Here is a 19,213-nt window from a genome sequence, read left to right as displayed (position 1 = left end):
CCCGGCTCCCGGGGCAGCGCGGAGGCCCCGGGCCGGTGACGCCGCCGGCCCCGCCCGCCGCGCGCTCCCGCCGCCGCAGATTCGCCACGCGCTGGCCGCGGGGCCGTGGTTTTTATTCTCCGGACCTTTCTTCCCGCTCCCATTCCCGCCCGGGCGTGCCCAGGGAGGGCGCGGGGAGGGTCCCTCTCCCAGACCTTTCTCTCCGCGCCGGAGGCGCAGCCGGCCTCGGCGTGTCGAAACGGCGGCGGGCCCGGAGCGCTTTGTTTACTCGCCGCGGAGTTCGACGTGGAGCCGGGCGGCGGCGGCAGGGCCAGCGCGGCGAGGGCAGCGGAGCGGGGCGGGCCGGAGTGCCGGCGGAGCGGCTCGACATGGGTGAGGAGCGGGCGGGAAGCGGCTGCCTGAGGGGACCCGTCCATCACGACCCTTCCCGGCGGCTGTGGAGGTGGAGGCAGGGGCGGTGGGGAGGGCGGCCGGGTCGGCGTTGAGCCCTCCCGCGGGTCTCCTGCCCCCCGGCGGCGGCTGAGCGGGCTGAGGGCCGCGCTGGGGCGATGCCCCCCTGCCCTCAGGCCGGGCCCTGCCCGCGGGCCCCTTCCCGGGCAGCCGGCCCCGCAGCGCCCGGAGGCCGCGTTGGGGCTGCCTTGCGATGGCGAATGGTCCGAGCAGCGGCAGGAGGGTGTGTTCGGTCACGTCCTCAGGCTGCTGTACTCCCGACGCCTGGCAAAATTAAAGCCTGAGTCAAGTCTGTCATGGGCTGCTGATAAGGAGCGGATTAGGAGAGGAGGTCCTGCAGACTAGTAAATGGAGTAGAGGGTATATTAAAGAGAGGCCCTGAATCTGAGGGTTGAGTGATCGAGGCGAACCTGTCCTTTGCAGATGATATTTGAGCAGTGTTTTAGTGTGAGAAAAACATACAAAATAGCATATAAAGGGGGGGAGTGAGAAGTGTCTGGCGGCAAGCAAAGTTACTGACTGAAAGAATTTTTGCATCTTAGGCCTCCATGCAACCAGTGGGAACCTTCTGCTTATGATGTTTCTATTGAAATACCTTTTTGAAGCTCAATTCTCTTAAGGTTATTTGCCTGCCTGCCTGCCTGCCAGTAAGAGGTGCCCTGAGCAGCACTATGCTGACTGGCAACCAATGGTCCCTTTCACCTTCTCCTTGTTTTCCAGGTCTGTAGTGTATGGCTTCTGTAGTGGGCTGGGCTTAGGAGAAATAAAGCAATCTGTTACCAGTCTCAGTTCCTTCTGAAGTTTAAGCTCATTGCTCCCTCCTTTCCCTGGAAAAGCAGAAGCCTAGACAGGCAAACATAGGGAATAATTTTTGTCAGAACATCTTTCAGTAAGATTTTGGTTGCAAATCTTCCTCATTTGTCTCTGATATATTTGTCAGTGTTGTCAGTGATTCTGGCTTGTTGGATGTTTCATTACCTTTTGCGGGCTTTAAGTATTTACAAACTTATGATTTAACATTAGATGTGTTTGTTATAAAAATCTTTGGAAAAAAAAGGAATTGTTACTGGCTTAGAACATCAGTATTCTTTTTATGAATAAAAATCTAGTAGGCATTAATCAGATATTAGCCTGGCCACTAGTACTCTTGCATGCTTGTAGAGAATAAATGAGATGCTGGGGCAAGCCAGCTTTGAAAAAAAGAATGAGAAGGACTTTTAAAATCAGCTGCTAGACTTTTCTGTAGCATTAACATACTTGATTTGGTGCAGCTTTACTCTTGGTAATGAACTGATTTAATAGGTACCTACTGATTTATACCTAATTTTAAGAAAAAAAGAAGTGGGTAATCCTGTGGAAGGCCATAGACATCTTCTGATGCTGAATTCTTTCAGGCTTCTTTTGGTCCTTGTATTGTCTCTGGCACTAAAAAGGTAGAGTCTGATACAAGCCAAAAAGAAGATGACTCATATTTTGGCAAAGGAGAGAAAAGGAAAAAATGAAACTGTGACTGCAGTGAGATTTGGTGCTGCTGCAGTGAGCTACCATAAAATCATAAAATGGCAGCACAAACCAGGAGGACATGATGTTGTTGAGCACACAGCCATGTGGGCAACAACCTGGACTTGTCCTTTTTCACTGAACAAGAGAAATGTCTTGTAGGCCAGTATGAAATTAGGTCAGTCTGTCTGCCTTTGCATATCCTCCACAGAGCTGGCTGACATTGAAATGCCTTTCTCTTCTGGTTTTTGTAGGGGGCTTCTTCTCCACCATCTTTTCCAGTTTGTTTGGAACTCGAGAGATGAGGATTCTCATCCTGGGGCTGGATGGAGCAGGAAAAACAACTATTCTGTACAGGTTACAGGTTGGAGAAGTTGTTACCACCATTCCAAGTAAGTGATCTGCCTGCAGGGAGAGTATTTGCCTGGAGCCTGTGATTTGCCTGTAGCTCTGACACATAAACTTTGCCAGTTGAACTTACTTCGTGCTTCCTTTATAAACAAAAGGACCTTAAGTTGTGGGAGTCTTGCACTGTTGTATCTAAGAACTTTTCTTGGATAAAAGTATTACAAAAGAATATTTTAAGCTGCCTTGCAAAATGCAAAAAAGCATTTGACCTCAAGATTGTTAGCATGATTTCACAGACTACTTGTGGTAGGTCAGCATTCAATAGATGGTAGTGGACTGTATAATTAGTTTGTTTCCAAATATAGCTATTTTGTGAACTTCAGTGGTCATTGTTGCTGTACATAGGATGGTGTACCTTTTTTTTTTCTTTTTGACAACGGTTTTATAAACACTTTTGTTTAACATGGAGAAAAAATCAGATGATTTAACTTTACATTCTGTAGAAAAGGTAACAAAGCTCAATGTGAGGTTTCAAGAGAGAAGATGATGCTTGTTTAACCACTTGTCTTGGCATTCATGCAGCCACACCCACCCAGTGTGTGTGCCCAAGTGTTCTGGCCATGATCACTCTGTGTAACATGAAGGACAAGGCATGCCTGACTTTTTTATGTCCCTGTCATGCCTGTTGTGTTCCTCCTGAGTCTGACTTTGCTCAGGCCTCTGTTACCTTTTAGAAGCCAGCAGTTTGCTGGGACATAATCTTTTTGCCCGAGGGTTTTGCTTCTTTCAGCCTCCATAAATTTAAGCAGCCTGTGCCCACTGTTCACTTCCCTGTGCTATGTTTCTCGGGGCTGGCAGGACAAGGAATGACATATGTGATACTGCAGCCTTGTTGCCATCTTCCAGACATTGGTACCGAGTCCTCTCCTGAGAAGTTGGTTCTGCTTTGGTTCTGGTGTCGCTCTTAAAAGAGTGCAGACCTTGTGTGGACAGGACACATTCCTTAGTGCTCTCTTGCTGTCAGTTGTGTACTTGGTTATCACAGCAGGCCAGTTCTTTAACCCTTGCTCTGTTTCTTTTGGTGATTTCAGACACACTTCTGTTGATTTTTAACAACCTTAGCATTTCTTACAAATATCTGCAGTATGTTTACAATGTGGTTTTATTAGTTCAAAAGAAATATTTCTGCATTATTTTAAGTCATGCTGTTGGGATAGCTTTTCAAAGGGCATGAGGTACTGAGAATTTTCAGGTCTGAAAATCTTAAACTGAGTGCTGTGATATTCTTCAGAAAAACAGGAAAATCACCAATGGTAAAATTGTTTGTTTCAGCCATTGGCTTCAATGTTGAGACGGTAACCTACAAGAATCTGAAATTTCAAGTCTGGGACTTAGGAGGACAGACAAGCATAAGGTAATAGATTTCTTAAAGTAAATCAACTTTAAAAAGTGCCAAGTTCTTGGAATTATCATAGCAGGCATTTCTGAAAATTGGTTAAGTTTTAAAAAGCCCATTCTCAGGAGAGCATTTCAATCTAATGGAATTCAGTTTGTAAAACCCGTGATGCACTACAGATTGGAAAAAACAAGCCAGTGTTTTCATTTGTATTTGGTTTTACTTTGGAAAACAAACTTATTAGTGTAGTAGGCAATGGAGTAGCATTCTGAGAAAGAGTGGAGGGGGTGATAAAAACCCAGAAAGATACTTCCTAGCTTTGCATTCTTAAGAGTAGTGAAGTTGGATTTAGATATAGATGGTGATTTTTTAGCAAGCTTCACAAGTTTTGTAATGAGTCATTAATGGTACACCTGTATGATCTCCTTGTGATTCCTTTTTCAGTGCTTAGTATGAAGGTGCAGTGTTGTTAGCTAATAAGGAAGGTAGTTAGTGAGATAAAGGTTCCTTCCCTTTTTACTTTCAGTACAATAATTCTGAAAAAGGTGTTTTGTTTTGATGCTTGTTAATTACTTGCCTGTATTAATTATTCATTTAAGATTTCTCTGCTGACGCTTCTTTGGTGACTGTAATGCAGATGCTTATGTCTTTAAACTTTCTTTGCTTTCCTGTCCCTCAGTTATGGATCTCATGTCCTGCAGTCTGATTCCCAAATAAATCTGTCCCCAGCATGTCTGTTCTTTCCCTGTTTTCAAATTGCTTCTTTATTTGCTTTGTGTTGGGTTGGAGTTTTTTGGTTGTTTTGTTGTGCCTCAGAGAGTATTTGTACTGTTAGTTTTTGTAGCCTCTTGAAGAAACCTTACTCGCCTCCTGGGACTTTTGACCCCAGAGACAGTTTTTACTTCCTCTGGATGGTCTGTTTTTAATTGTCTAGTTGAAAAGAACTGCTAACATGCAAATGACATAACTGGGACTTCTCTCTCCTCTGCAGGCCCTACTGGCGGTGTTACTATTCAAACACAGACGCTGTCATTTATGTAGTGGACAGCTGTGATCGAGACCGAATTGGCACTTCAAAATCAGAGCTTGTTGCTATGTTAGAGGTAAGAAAACAAGGATATAGTCATTATCAGTAAAACAGATTGAGAAATTAAAACTTTTTTGTTTTTGGAGTAAATATGAAATTTGATTCTGTGAACCAAGTGAAGCTCAACTTCACTTGTGAAACTTCAGCCCTCAGCATAGCCCATGCAGCACTTCTGACTGCAGGAGCACTGAATACTCTGCAGGTATTTCATGGGTTTGTGCAGCATTATCTGGACAGTTAATTTCATGTAGCCTTGCGGTCACATGAAGATTCACCTGCCTGCCAGGACTGCTGCTCAGTACTGCAGTGTGGCAAAATCAAGCCCTGAAGCATTGACAGTAATTAGTATCCTACGATGTTTTGAAGCTGAAGAACAAATGCAGAACAAGGTAATAGAAGTAAGATGAGTTGAGCAACACTTCCTTTCTCTCTTGCCTTGCCGCCCAAAATACCTGCTAGCTCATTTAATGTGCCTTGTTAAATCCAGCTACCAGCTTGTTTAATAATCTGGACTGTCATGTTTTGAAACTGCTCCTATAGGGAGCAGTTTCATGCTGGTATTGAAATTCCAGTATCGTACTGGAATTGAAAATAAACACCATTCTTTCACTGAAGAATTTTCTACAGAACAGAAATCAGCAAACAAAATAATTGAGAGCTGCTGAAGTTCTTTTTTATTATATGTACAGTTTTTTATTATATAGGTTTTCTTTCCTGAAATTCCATAGAAGTCTCTGCAACAACTTCCACAATTTCCCTTTTTTTTAGGAAGAAGAACTGAAGAAAGCCATTTTGGTGGTGTTTGCAAATAAACAGGACATGGAACAGGCCATGACTCCCACAGAAATGGCAAATGCCCTTGGCTTACCAGCTTTGAAGGACCGAAAATGGCAGATATTCAAAACCTCTGCAACTAAAGGCACAGGGCTTGATGAAGCAATGGAATGGTGAGTACCAGTCTAGTTATGCTTCATTGATGTATGTAATTTTACACATTTGGGTTTTTTTTTTAATAAGACTGGATTTGTGGATAGTCTGATGCAAAAGAGTCCACATGAGAAGAATGACTGCTGGTTTTCTGCTGGAAGTATTTCAGCAGAACTGAAATGACTTTTCAGTAAACTGACTTAACCTTTTTCCTAGGTTGGTGGAGGCCTTGAAGAGCAGGCAGTGATACAAAACTGACCATTGCAAGCAAGTGTCAGCTATAGCCAGCATCCTCCTTTCTGCAGTTAAGTATTTTCAGGCCACAGATACTTGTAAATAGGACAGATTTGAATTTGACTTGTTATGTGGATGCCTCTCTCCAATTGTAAAACTGAAATAAGTGAATGTGTACATTATGATACTCCATTTCTTTCTTTTTGTTTAAAGAATGTAGTTATGTTAATTTGTATGAAAGTCTTACTGTCTGAGAAAGTTGGTGTTTCTTTTGTCATCCCCCTTTCCTTTGGTGGTTTTGGTGGCCAGCATATTGGTGTAGATAGAACACTAATAAAATCTGGAACTGTCAGCTATACCCAGGGTGTGTTGCTTCCTAGAGGCTTGCTGCTTGCTTTACAGAAACAAGTCCAAGGGCTGCCAGTTCCAGCAGCCACGTAGCTGAACACCTGCAGAGCTGCACCTTCAGTGCAGACACACTGTTACAGTGAAGTACATGGAGAGAGCACAAGTATTGCACCTCTGGCTGCCAATGTGGCCTTCAGTGGGTGTCTGAAAGGAGAACCAGTGTCTTCAGCACACATTACTGCCCAGATGTGCCAGGGCAGTGACTTCAATTTAACCTCCACCTGCACGAGCTGTCGTTCCTGCGCTCTGATCTTAGCCAGAAGTGACAGGTAAGTAGCTCAGTATAGCTGCAGAAACTGAAGGCCAAATCAAAGTTAGGAGGCAGACTTGTCTCTCCAAGACCAGTGTGTTCACAGGCAGAAATGCAATCATCACAGAACCAATTTCTTACAAATGAAGTAAAATTTAATATAAAATATCATAGTTGTTGCCCATTCAACTGTACATGCTCTGGTAAATATACAGGTTTGGAAAAAATTTAGAAGTTTTTATATAAGATCCTTGATGAAAAAGGACATCAAAATACTAATAAATACAATTGAAATATGCAAGTACTTTTTAAAACAGCAATTAGTTTTTTAACTCAGTATTACTTTTCATAAATTATTCCTCCAGGAAGGAAAAGCCTTTTCATTCCACCATTGCCAAATCTTTTAGTGCATTACTTCGATGCCGCTTGGCCTTGTACATAGGACGCAGGGATTCAATTTTTCTCTTCCTGGTTTCTGCCTTATTCTTGTGTCTTTTCAGCTTCCTCCTTGCAGCAATGTCAGGATTTGCTACAGTCTAAGGAAAAACAGTACATTGGTAGTTCATTGACAGCTAACAACAGTGCCTGTGAAAATCATGAACTTCCTGAGAAACTGGTGACTGCTAAGATAACACATGGGTGTTGTTGGGTTCCTCGAATGTGAGGTATTCAAGCTGCTTTGCCCTTCAGGTAAGCAGGAAACCAACCCTGTCAGCCAGAACCTGTGCAAGAGGCTGATCATACACAGCTTTGTCCAACTTTTGTAAAGGAACGGATGAAACTGTCCTAATTAAAGATTAAGTTCTTCCTCAAACTCCCCTGCCTGGGCATCTCTCAAGCCTTTAGAAAAGCCCTATTTTCTTTTTCTCTCAAGAGAAAGTGGAATCTTACCTGCAAAGCCCTCTGCTTTTTCCTCATTGCTCTTTTCTGGTTGGCCTGTTTCTGCACAGAAGAAAAGGCCAGCGAAAATGCCTCCAGCCCCACTAACTTCTTGAGAAGTTCTATGATTTCTTGGGAAAGGTTCTTCAGTGTTGGATCTATTAAAACAAAATTGACTTATTTATCTTTTCAGCGTATGGAATGAAAGCCAAGAGCACAATATGGATTCCTCTTTCTTTACTAAAGGATGGCTGCACTGATAAACCTTGGCCAAACCGGTGCCTGTGAAATCTGCTGGTGCTCCACCAGCTTTCCCAGAGAGTGGCTTTTCAACCAGCAAACAAACAAACAAACAAAAAAAGCTTCTGAAAAGCAAAAAAATATTTTTAGAAGGGTGAAGTCATTGCAAAGGTAATTAAAAGTGGCTTTCTATATATATAGCCAGTAGGCTTCTAGTGAAATAGGCTTTGTTGGAAATAAAGATTATTACAGTCAGCATCCTTGGTAAGCAAAACAAGGGCTGACTTAAGTGTTGGAATCACTAGTTGGTGGCAATATATTAACTACAATCACTGGGGGAAAAAGAGATACTGGGGGTGAAAAAAGGCTACAGAGAGGTGCTAAGGGAAAACTGAGAATAGGGCAAATACTTCCTTGGTCTCTCAAACAGTTCTTCCAAGTTCCTCTAAGTCTTGCCACCATGAGCCCACCTTTGAGTACGACAATTTTCCCACATGCTTAAGCTTTACCTACTTGAACACAGGAGCATGCCTAACTTCATTCCAGTCTTTGAACATACAGGTTTCTACTTCAGCTGACATACACTCTCCTCCCTTCCTGGTATTTTGGTTAGGCAGCAAGCAGGTGAAATTCACTGATTACCATATCAATGCCTCACCAGACGAAAGGAATGGCAGGTATTGTTTGTATTGGGGCATAGCTGTGATGCACATTCCTCTTTGTGAAGGAAATCCCTTACCTTGCTCTGCATAGTTGCTGTTCAGCTCCCTGTACAGAGGGCTGAGAATTGTTGGAAGGTAGGGCTTGATCCTGTCTTGCCCCAGATCCACTGAGATTGCTCCCAGGAACTTAAAGATGCAGCTTCTCTGAAAAGAAGTGTGTGGGACATGAATTAAGGAAAGCTGTAGGGAAGCTTCCTAACTGAACTACTACCAGGGGGCCTTGCACCACTGTTCAACACAGCAGGTGTTGTTTTAGACACCTGAGTCACAAACTCACTGCTGTTTCAAGGTCTTGCTGCATCCAAGTACAGCCTTTAGAGAGACACAACCCCTTGCTGGGTGAGCTGGGACTGGGTTGGCAGCTGTTGACACTTTGAACAACAGGCTTTCTTCTCACTGTCCTCAACAGCTGAAGACACACAAGTTCAACCTAACTCCGCACTACGGGGAACCACAGTGCTTTGTGTGCTGCTCTCCCACACCTCCCCCCTCCTCATCCTAGCAAGTTACTCCACACTGCCATTTCCCTGCCTGCATGACCCTAGCTCTTGGGCATTCAAAGGCACTGCTCTGTTCTCTTCAGCTTGGTGCCTTGGGGTTTACCACTCTTCCCCCACCCCCCAGAAGGCTGGAAGCATTAGCAAGAGCCAGACTGGCACAAGCCTTTCCTGAGAACCGCAAAATGAAAGGCTTGTTTCTTCAGCACCTACTAATCCTCGCTTCACTGCCAGCTCACAGCACCCTCTGCACCTTGTCCCCTAAAGCAAAGAGTTAGAGCAACACTAGCCTGTAGAAGTGCCCACCTCATCAAAAGCAGTGGGACCACCACTGTTCTTACCTTTAAAGGGATCTTAGGGGAATATGCTGCTTCTCTCTTCACCATGACACAGAGCTTCTTCATCAACCACAGCAGTGTGGCTGGCTGGCCTTTCTCTTGTGTGTCCTCTCTTTCTTCCTCTCCTTGAGCAGAAGTATCTCTCTCATCCTCTGAGACCTCCTGCTCTTCCAGTTCACACCTGAGCTCTCCATCTGCCTCTTTACCTTCTTCTGAGGCAGGGGCTAGCAAGTAAACAACTTTGGCCACAAAAAGTAAATTCTTTATAACCTGAAGTGTAGAAACAGAGGAATCAGTCACTGTGGGTTGCCTCTGTAATTACCAGGGCATGTAGGAGCCAAGACTAGATTTGACAGAGGATCATGCCCTGAGCAGAGAGCAGCTAGCCCTGAACTGTGTATCTGCCCTGAGCCACCACCTAGGACACAATATCCCTTATGTGTCAGGGCCTGCTCTGTGTCCCCCTGCAGCCCCAGACAGGCTCCTGCCCTTACCTGCTCACTCAGAGACATGTCCAGGAACTTGGACTGCAGCTGATGGCAGAATGCAAACGCGAGTTCCTTCATCTGGGGGAATGAAAAAGGAGCAAGGAATGACTCCACTGAAGGGAGCTGGTAGCAGACACTCAAAGGAGTATTTTGCAGTCACCAGAGGCAGTTCCCAGGGGATACCAAAGGATCAACACAACTTCTGCCTGCATCTTACAATCTGGAAAGGTAATGTGCTGCTGAGAATAAGACCCCTCCCAGCAGCAGAGACACCTCCTCAATGCTTTAAGTGATGAGGAGTAGACAGCAGATAAGTGACTAAAAGAGAAACATGCATGCCAAACTATGAACTATTTTTATGTCCCAGTCAGGGAATGGGCATGAGCAGAGTGAAGGAATAGTATGGACATCATTACCTTTTTGTCCAGTTCAGCAGTCAAGAAGACTATGGATGCAGACAGCTCTGCTGGTGTCTTTTTTCTCTTCCCTGACTTTCTTTCCTTCCATTTGTTGACAAGATCTTCTGGCTTATAAGATGCAAACAACAAGCCAAAGATCTCAGTGGCTGTCAGCCAGACCCAGCTATGAGGATACCACAGGTGAGACTGGACATGATCTGGGGAAAAGAAAACCTCTTTCAGCAAAGGACATGTTCCATTGAGAGCAAAAATATATTTTTATTGCAACATATGCTGCAATAGAAAGGTGAATGATATGAACTGTTCTCATCTGCTCAGAACATAATAAAAGACTTTCTAGCAACTCAATCCAGCCAAAGTGAAGAGCAGCAAAAACCTACAGGTAGCCAAATGTCCCCACAGCGATCAGGAAAGTCATGTTTCTGCAACAGCTACAGTCCCCTCGGGGACTCGGTGCCACAGCTCATCTGCCCATGATGTCTGGGGGACTGGCTGCTGTGAGACTTGTGTCAGCTGGCCCTGCTGCTGATGGTCAAATCAAACCCCTGGAGAGAGGCTGAGGATACTTCAGAGAAGAAATGGAGCTGCTCTGCTGTCTCACCTCTGTCCAAGCTGCCCATCAGCAAAATCCAGGATAACAATGATTATCTGCTATCTCACTAAAGGCACCTGGCAGGCTGGACTCTTCAAACCAGCCACATCAGGTCTTCTGATTGCAGCAAATGAAGCAGTTAAAATAAGGGCAACAAAATGGCAATAAACCAGCCTCATATTTTATCATCTCACACACAGGGAAATTGCTTGAATCAAGTAACTTCCAAGTCTTTACATCCTGACAAACATGGTATTTAGAGCACTATTACCATGTGTCATCATTTTCTGGCTGGCATGTAAGATCAAGGAAATCTCTTTTCAGGAGAGCTCAATGTTTTCATCCAAGAGAATGTAATTATGGTGAAACATGCAATAGTTTCCAATTATTTGCTCTGTGGGTAATCAAAAGCACTTCCCAGCAACTGAGACAGAGGGTGTGTTGTTTTCATCAACCATGTAACCTTTTCCATTAGCAACTTCTCTTTCATTGCCCAATAACTGCTGTGTGTTAGCATTTTGCAGAATGGAAACCTTGTATAATAAATTTCAGTCATTTCTATTAGTGTGTGAAAAACCACAAGGCACACAAAGAATCTTTCTTGGAACACAGCTGTACTAACTCCTGAATGATACTTACCCCAGATCCTGCTCACAACATCACTGTTCCTGGTTAACTGAATCAAGTTGCACTCTGTGATTAGCTTTTTTACCAGCACAAGAAAGCTGAATAGCAGCCTATCTGCAGCCTTCTCCTCTTCTTCTTCAGTTATCTAAGAAAATCAGCAAGTCAAGAAAGATAACTTATGAGAACCTGAGGACAGTCCTGATTAGTCCTTGTTAAATAAATTTCAGATCAACCATTCAAAAAAATCAGAAGACTGACTTGTACCCAATTCCCAATGTAAACAAAGCAGAAGCACCTCCACTGAAGTATTTCCTCTGGACAGAATCTTTGCAGGAGATTGTATTAGAATCATTCTTCTTGTTTTTCATACAGACATTACTTTAACAAACTGCTGGGTTTCTAAATGCAAGCAACTACACACATTATGTCTGTGCATGTACTTGTGCAGATTTCATCCTCATCACCAGAGCCCAGCTGAGTGCAGATTTGCCTGTATCACCTGGGAAGCCCCGAGTTGTTATGACAACACTGTGTGTGCTGCCTGTGGGCCTCACCCTGCCTGTAACCACCAGCTGGCTTGATGTCAGTTGTCAGCACAGGGTGTGATTACACCAAATTTCTCCTCACTCCAGGTATTTCATTTTCATCTCTTGACAATTTACAGATCCTGAGATTCTCTTCTCTCTTGTGCGAGGGCAGCTTCTTAACATAAGTAACATTCACGGCCACTCCCCAGGCACAGTGACTGGGATCCCTCTGGGATTATCACATGCCAAGCAGAATCTGAGGCAGCCTTGTTATTATGAATTAATCAAGTGCACTAAAAAGATTTTCCAAACAACAAAACCATGGTCTTAAAGTACAGGAAGTACTGTGAAAGTTAAAGCTGTAGATAACACTGGACAAAGCAGACCGTCACATGCCACGCACTTCTGACATGCAATGCTTACACAAATCTCTGCAGCTAGCAGACACATTCCCCACATTGCAAGGAGCAATATATCTGTTGGTTACACTGCTGGTATAGTTGCAGGCTCAGGCCAGGTGGCTTTGCAAAGTTTCTTTTCCCCTAGTGCTGTGACATATGACATCAAATTTGGGCTTACAGGCAAAAAAATAAGGTTCTTCAGAACATATGCATGTGTTTTGTGTGTTTCTTCAGTCTTGAACAGTAAATTCAAACTCTCCTACACTTTTTCCCTTTTTCAATTTTCTTAATTCTCTTTACTCGAGTTTCATGCATGGCAAAAAGTTACTTACATTTTCAAACCTACTTGGGTTGATTTCTTTTTCGATCAAAGTGAGGACTGCTGCAAGCCGCCGTTCAAACATCACTCCGTCCACTTCAACAAACAAACCGCATGCCTGGGCAGCCAACCTCCTGTGTGAGCTCTGACACACAAAAAATTACAAAAAATTAACTCTTATAATCAAATCCTGCAGCTCCCAAGTGCAGGAGCTGGTAGCAACCCTTACTTTCTGCCTGTAGCAATAGCACCTGAAGAGAAGCTGGTTTTCAGAGTATACTGAAAAAGGAGATGCTTCCAGCAAGGTATAAAAGCGCCCAGCAGCACAAGTTATCCCTGGGAATGCACCCTAAAACTGAATGCCAGAACTGCTCAAATCCCAGCTGCAGAAATCCAGGAGCTCCTTTGCAACTCTTCGCAATGAAACAGGCAGCCTACAGTTACAAACCAAAACTGAACATACTATAATGGAAACCATGAAGTGTTGAAGAATGCTAACTCTGCTAGTGTAGAGGGACAGAGCCTGGGTTCAGCTAGAGGACAGTTTATCACCCAAGCACCCAGATCCAAACAGCAGATCTTGAAGACCAGATCTTTGCTGCCTTCAAGTTGCCAGCAACAGAATGAAGCATGTCTGAGATAAAGTCAGCACAAAATGCTGGGATCAGAAGAGCTTTAAGGAATTTGCTCCAACCTCTAACCTGAGCTAAGACTACACTGTGAAATACCTGAGCCAAAAGTGGAACTGTTAGAAAGCCACAAAATGCAGCTGGGAGGAGTCTGTAGGTTGAGCTAAAGCATCAGCAGGTCCTTATATTTGTGCAGCTTTATGAAGCTGTACCATTTCTTGCTCTCTAAGTCAGGAACGACTAATCCACCAATATACCAGCTCTGGTACTAGCAATCTCTCACTTGCCTTAATCTTACTTAGCCCTCCAACAGAGTTCAGACCTGGTCAGTGAAAAGACCCAAGAGTACCTTTTTGCTGTGAAACCACTCAGTGACCAGTGAAAACATCAGATCTTGCTTTTCATTGCTGATCTTACGGAGAAGAGATTTACACGTCAAAGCTGCCATCTTTTTGCATTTGGCTGAGTCATCATTTATCATCATCATACAAAGAGAGAGAAAAAACAGCCCACAGTATTTGTGCAGGAGATCCTAGAAAGAAACAGCCATTATCAACCACAAATACCAAAGGAGCTTCCAGCATTTAAAGAGAAAAAGAGGAGTATTTGCTGCACTATATTCAGGAGCAGCATTAGCCCTGAGTAGGCTTCATGTCAAGGCAGCTGAACTGCTAAAATGGGATGACCCTGTTGTTGGAGGGGGTGTACAGCAGCCCCAGCCCCACTCTGATTCTGACTTGCTACCATATCCCTGGGTCAGCAAAGTGAGTGTGAAACCTTAAAGGGCATTTTCATGCCCAACTCTCACTGCAACAGGCTTAAGTACTCAGCATTGCAGCAACACCCACGTCCTTCTCTCAGAGACTGCAGCTCTTTGCCACATTAAAGAGTTCCCAGGAACCAATCTGAAATATTAAATCATCAGGCAGTGCTGAACCACAGCTTACTGTGCAGAATTTCTCTTCCTTCCAAATTCTTGCTTGATTGCACTTCTCCCAGTGTCCTGAATGCACAGTTAAGCTCCAGCTGCAGAGCTTCAAGGCAGCTTAGGATTTTGCCTGCATGATCCTGTATAGACGCACAGCTCTGTTTTAGCTTTCACATTGAAGCACCCCACTGAGAAGCCCTTTCCCTCCAGTCAGGCCAACCAAACAGAACACACCAGTTCTGTCAACAATCTCTCATGAATACTGAAAAACCCTTACAGTGAGAAAATTCTAGACTTCACTTTCTATTCCTACCCTGGTTGTGTTTCTTCCTGCCATAAATCACGACTGAGTTTATCCAAACTCCAGCTGACACAGCTTTATTTTACTTGCAAACAGAGCACATTAGGCAAACAAGTGCTGCAGACTTTCCAGCGTGTCATTCCTCTTTTGGATAACAGCCAGGTTCTTTGGAGATAAGCGAATGTTCTGCTCATGATAAGAGATAACAGGAACTAGCAAGTGCTTCCAAAATAAACTGCTTGGAAAATGCTGCAAACCACAGAAACTGCCTGATTCTTGGAACACCAGGGGGTGCTTGTTACCTGTGGGAATGTGTCAAGGAGGTACACAATCATCTCCAGTGCAGATTCCCTCCCAGTTTCATACTCATACCTGTGAAGAAATAAAGGATTAACTGTTAGGGATGAGTTAATCCTCCTATGAAGTTGCCAGCAATTTACAACAACAACCAATTCCAGAAACACGCACTGATAGGGATCCTTCTACAACGGCTACCAGCCCTGGCCTGATACTGTGGACAACAGAAGCAGCAGGCCCACAGCTCTGCCTGTCAGAGAATGAGCACAGGGACACGAACAGCCCATGAAGGGTTCCAGCCCACTTGAGTCAGCACAGCCACACTGTGCTGGGGAACCTGGAAAACTGCTGTCACCTTGAACAAGGGAGGGGTGAAGCTCAGGAGGAGGTCGGAGGCACAACACTCCTGCAGAATCGGTACAGTTATTTTAACTGTGCCTGCAATTGCACTTGAGACATTGCCATGGGATAACAGTCCCCTAAAAATGCACCCTCCCTTATTCCTCCTGGATTTTCCATTTCACCTGTGTCCTAGGGTGACTTTATGATTATTCACAATCAGTGAAGGTGGTAAACTACTAAGCAAACAGCGGAACTTTTGCTTACAAATAGATAAAGAATGATATTAGCAGTGAAACAGGGGTAAGAAAAAAGCATTTGCTTCATCAAACAGCCAGACTTGGGAAAAGGGAAGTGCTTTACAAGTAGGAAAATGAAGACTTCATCCATGCCTTCTGCTCATTACAAAGAGCTTTTTGGAATACTAGAATCACATTTATAAACAAGGTTCTGTTCTCACAGAACAGTGACTACAAGTCAGGAATATAAACTCACTCCAGCTGTGCGAGCATGAAATCCAAATTGGGTTTCAGTTTGTCACCAAGAGGGTAATCCAGAATGTATTTTAAGTAAATCTGGAAAGAAAAAACAATACACAAAGGAGTTAAAATAAACACTTGGGTAAGCTTGTAAAAAGGTTATGAAGAAAATTTAGTGATGGAGCAGCAAGCTTATAAGAATCATCCCTTTCCTTCATCCTGTTCTTATTATACAAAGGGTCAACAACTGCTGCCAAGCTCTGTGCCTGGAACAGGAACAATTTTTAAAATACTACTGTGATTTGCACAGGCATCTGTGAAGAAATCCTGCATCCTTCAAAATCCATCCTGTAACTATGAAAGCTACATTTCCTGATCCTACAGCACCTATATCCCAATGCTTGAGACAAAGTAAGCAGTTCTTTCAGTTGGATTTACTTTGGAAAGAATGAGGAAGTAGAGGAAAGCAATTATGGATTTGTGGCAAATTCACTTATCCTGGGGCTTAAAAAAGAGCAAAGCTTAGTTACATAGGCTTCAAAGCCTCCAGGGGAGGGACCATGTCACTGCTGCTAAGCAGCTCTCCTGCACTTGGCACTGGTGAGGCTGCAGCTCAAGTACTGCGTTCAGTTTTGGGCTTCTCACAGCAAGAAAGACATTGAGGTGCTGAGCAGCAATGAAGCTGCAGAAGGGGCTGGAGCACAAGTCTTATGAAGAGTGACTGAGGGAGCTGGAATTGTTTGGCCTGGAGAAGAGGAGGCTCAGGGGAGACCTCATCACTCTCTACACCTGCCTGAAAGGAGGCTGTAGCCAGGTGGGGGTTGGTCTCTTCTCCTACGTGACAAGTGACAGGACAAGAGGAAATGGCCTCAAGTTTTGCCAGGGAAAGTCTAGATTGGATATTAGAAAAAAATTCTGCACTGAAAGGGTGGTCAAACACCGGAACTTGCTGCCTGGGAAGTGGTGGACTATTTAAAACAGGCTGGAGGTATTTAAAAGAGCTATAGATGTGCTACTCAGGGACATGGCTTAGTGGTGGATGGGGCAGTGCTGGGTTAAGGGTTAGACTCTCTGACCTTAAACCCAAACAATTTTACAGTTCTATGAAGGCACATCACAGTCTCACTATAGGCAAGGAGTCTGTGATTCTGCTATGCACCAGTCTCAAGAACTGAAGCCAGATAGCAAGGGGATTAAAGACAAGTAAAGAAGGGGAAATGGAATTCAGGGCTCAGCAGGGCCAAGGCACATGTCTGTGAGAGGCAGGATGGCCACACTAAGCCCTCTGGCCTGTCAGACAGCTGTGAATAGTGAGAGACTCTTCACTCCACCAACCTGCCTGCACTGGACTCGCACTGGCTCACTCTGACCCGTGATGGCCAGCTGGGCAACCTTCTGCAGCACATCATCAATTTCAGGGACAATCAGCTTCCTGGATAAAATAGCCTGAAAATGTGAAAGCATAGCAGGAGTCACATAATTTTGCTTATTTGCATCAGTGTGAGATGCAGTTCTACAACTTGGAAAACACTGGTCTCAGATGGTACCTTAACACTGACTGTTTCACATACAGAAAGTGCAACTCAAAGGGGAAAAAGAAAAGAAAGGATGGCTGACACATCCATATATGTTTCTTTTGGGTAGCACAGAATACCTGTTCTAATGATCAGAGATGTTGATTCTTTAGCAAAAACATACTCAGATCCAAATACATCTCATATGCACTGTGAATAAAACAGCCTCCCAAACAATTTTAAACAGTGACTACAAGACAAACAGTAAAACTTTGTTGACCTTTCCTCTCTTATAACAGAGAGCTTCAATAGCATCTGCAGCCTGTTCTTGATGTGAGAAAGAATGTACAGCCTTTCACCAGGAAGCAGAATCACTGCTGTTCCAGTGGCTCACAGAACACCCACAACTGCTGCACAGAAATACCTTGAGAAGGCCAAAGGCAGTGGCTTGGCGTGATGAATCATAAATGTCTTCTTCAGCAAAGCCAAGCAACACTTGGAGCTGTTTGCTTGTTATCTGACTCTTTGCATTCTTCACAAGTATTGTTACACACTACAAAATCAAATTGCACATTGTCAGTACACATGCAATGCCATAAAATAAAGGTTCATGCCTAAGTCTAACTTGATTTATACAACTTCACCCTGAAAAGACAAACTGCTGCTCTAGAACATGTGGCCAACACTATTCTCACCACAGTTTGCTTTCAGATGGCAATTGTGAGACAAAAGTAAACAAGTGAATTGTCCCCTTCCCACGTCTCACTTCAGCTACCAGGATTTACTCAGGTGGAACAAGATACTACTACAATGAAGAAAAAAGGCGAACATGTTTCTATAAAGACATTTCTTCAGACACAAGCTGTGCACTTTTAGGGAGGAACTATCTTTAGGTTTGCATTTGGGAAAGAATCAGCAAGGCCACATATTCCTCACTAGCTTGTGATCTCCAGACTGCCTCTCCAGGGACAGGTGCAGGAGGGATCTGTAGCTGGAAGAGTCTTATTCTAGAAAGTTAATCCTAAAGCAGAAATGAGCAGAGCTGGGTCTGACTTACTTTGAAACAGCTCACAACCAGGTGGAAATTCTGGCCTTTGGCTATTCCTGTCTTGGCAAACTCTTTCAGCAAGAGGAAAAGCTGCTTGATCAGTGCCTCCATATTTGTACTGACAGAAGGCAAAGGGAACTTTAAAATCCATACCAAGGACTGCAGAGCACCAGTTATCACCTGGAAGAAAGAGCCAGAGGACAGCACGTGGATACAGTGACACTGAGAGAACTCTTCTCACTGTTTTACAGACACAGTCAGGCTATCTACAACTGTAGTAAAAGGCTAGGAGTTTGTTAGATAGCTAACAAACTCCATCTATTTCCAACCATTCATGGGTAACACAAGGGTTTCTCAGTTCTGAAAGTACTATCTGCTACTCCAATACTCTGTAACTTTCATTTTACCAGGTAAAGAGATGAAGCAGAGCTGCCTTCAAGACATGGAAAGCCCCATTCTAAGTATCTGACACGGTATGAGGTATGCCTTCCACTCCTGGGCTCTAGGCTCACTCAAACCAAAAGCTGTCCCAAAAAGTGGCTGCCTACAGTGCTAGGAATGAAGACTGGAGTTGGATCCGAAGGAACCACAGTTTTGAGAACACTGCTCCCAGCAGCCACAGGATCTCATGAACATCCTCACAGATAGTCTGTAAGTTCCTCACATGAACATTCTCTAGGAGAACTTGCCCCCAGCAACACAGAACAGAGCATTCAGTCCTCCATCAGCCACAAGCCTCCCCTGGGATTACTTGTCCTCAAACAATTTAATCTGCACACCTATTAAAGCAGGTTCGAAAAAACGGTGGCTTTCTCTCCTCTTGCAAGTCAACTGCAAGATGACATTTGTGGGCTGGACTCATCTTAGTACAGCAGACAGAACACACAGACTTAGCTCAGAACTGTACCTTGACATCCATAGATTTCAGGCAGTCTATAAGCAGCTGAACAAAAGGGTCTAACATTTCCAAGGCCTGTTCCTCAGAAGAATTTACTTTGGATCTCTTCAGGCTCATGTGCAGTAGCTGTC

The 19,213-nt window shown here is 44.1% G+C and overlaps 2 protein-coding genes and 1 long non-coding RNA gene across 4 annotated transcripts in view; 2 read left to right on the top strand and 1 right to left on the bottom strand.

Moving 5' to 3' along the window:
• The first annotated feature begins 214 nt into the window (after positions 1-214).
• ARL1 (ADP ribosylation factor like GTPase 1) lies at positions 215-6,300 on the top strand. Its single transcript, XM_030237672.2, has 6 exons — positions 215-372; positions 2,205-2,342; positions 3,631-3,712; positions 4,686-4,797; positions 5,550-5,728; positions 5,925-6,300. Exons 1-6 carry the CDS (start codon positions 369-371, stop codon positions 5,953-5,955), a joined length of 546 nt encoding a protein of 181 aa, XP_030093532.1. The 5' UTR covers positions 215-368; the 3' UTR covers positions 5,956-6,300.
• Positions 6,301-6,440: 140 nt separating this feature from the next.
• Positions 6,441-19,213, bottom strand: part of UTP20 (UTP20 small subunit processome component) — a 63,362-nt gene continuing 50,589 nt past the window's right edge. For both annotated transcript variants that reach the window (XM_050969705.1, XM_009086631.4), the window contains exons 48-62: positions 19,092-19,208; positions 18,194-18,364; positions 17,561-17,689; positions 16,958-17,068; positions 15,639-15,718; positions 14,810-14,879; positions 13,628-13,810; positions 12,663-12,794; positions 11,415-11,547; positions 10,181-10,380; positions 9,771-9,842; positions 9,280-9,546; positions 8,459-8,585; positions 7,492-7,637; positions 6,441-7,136 (exon numbers count right to left, since the gene is read on the bottom strand). In XM_050969705.1, the coding sequence (XP_050825662.1) occupies positions 6,981-7,136; positions 7,492-7,637; positions 8,459-8,585; positions 9,280-9,546; positions 9,771-9,842; positions 10,181-10,380; positions 11,415-11,547; positions 12,663-12,794; positions 13,628-13,810; positions 14,810-14,879; positions 15,639-15,718; positions 16,958-17,068; positions 17,561-17,689; positions 18,194-18,364; positions 19,092-19,208 (2,094 nt within the window). In that variant the 3' untranslated portion in view covers positions 6,441-6,980. The remainder of the gene's footprint in view (positions 7,137-7,491; positions 7,638-8,458; positions 8,586-9,279; positions 9,547-9,770; positions 9,843-10,180; positions 10,381-11,414; positions 11,548-12,662; positions 12,795-13,627; positions 13,811-14,809; positions 14,880-15,638; positions 15,719-16,957; positions 17,069-17,560; positions 17,690-18,193; positions 18,365-19,091; positions 19,209-19,213) is intronic.
• On the top strand, positions 7,145-7,796 carry LOC127059095 (uncharacterized). Its single transcript, XR_007776541.1, has 2 exons — positions 7,145-7,290; positions 7,673-7,796. It is a non-coding gene; the product is annotated as an uncharacterized LOC127059095 (long non-coding RNA).

Source organism: Serinus canaria, chromosome 1A, assembly GCF_022539315.1.
Source record: "Serinus canaria isolate serCan28SL12 chromosome 1A, serCan2020, whole genome shotgun sequence".
Lineage (NCBI taxonomy): Eukaryota > Metazoa > Chordata > Aves > Passeriformes > Fringillidae > Serinus > Serinus canaria.
Note: the sequence above shows the minus strand (reverse complement) of the source record. Positions and strands in the feature narration are given on the sequence as shown.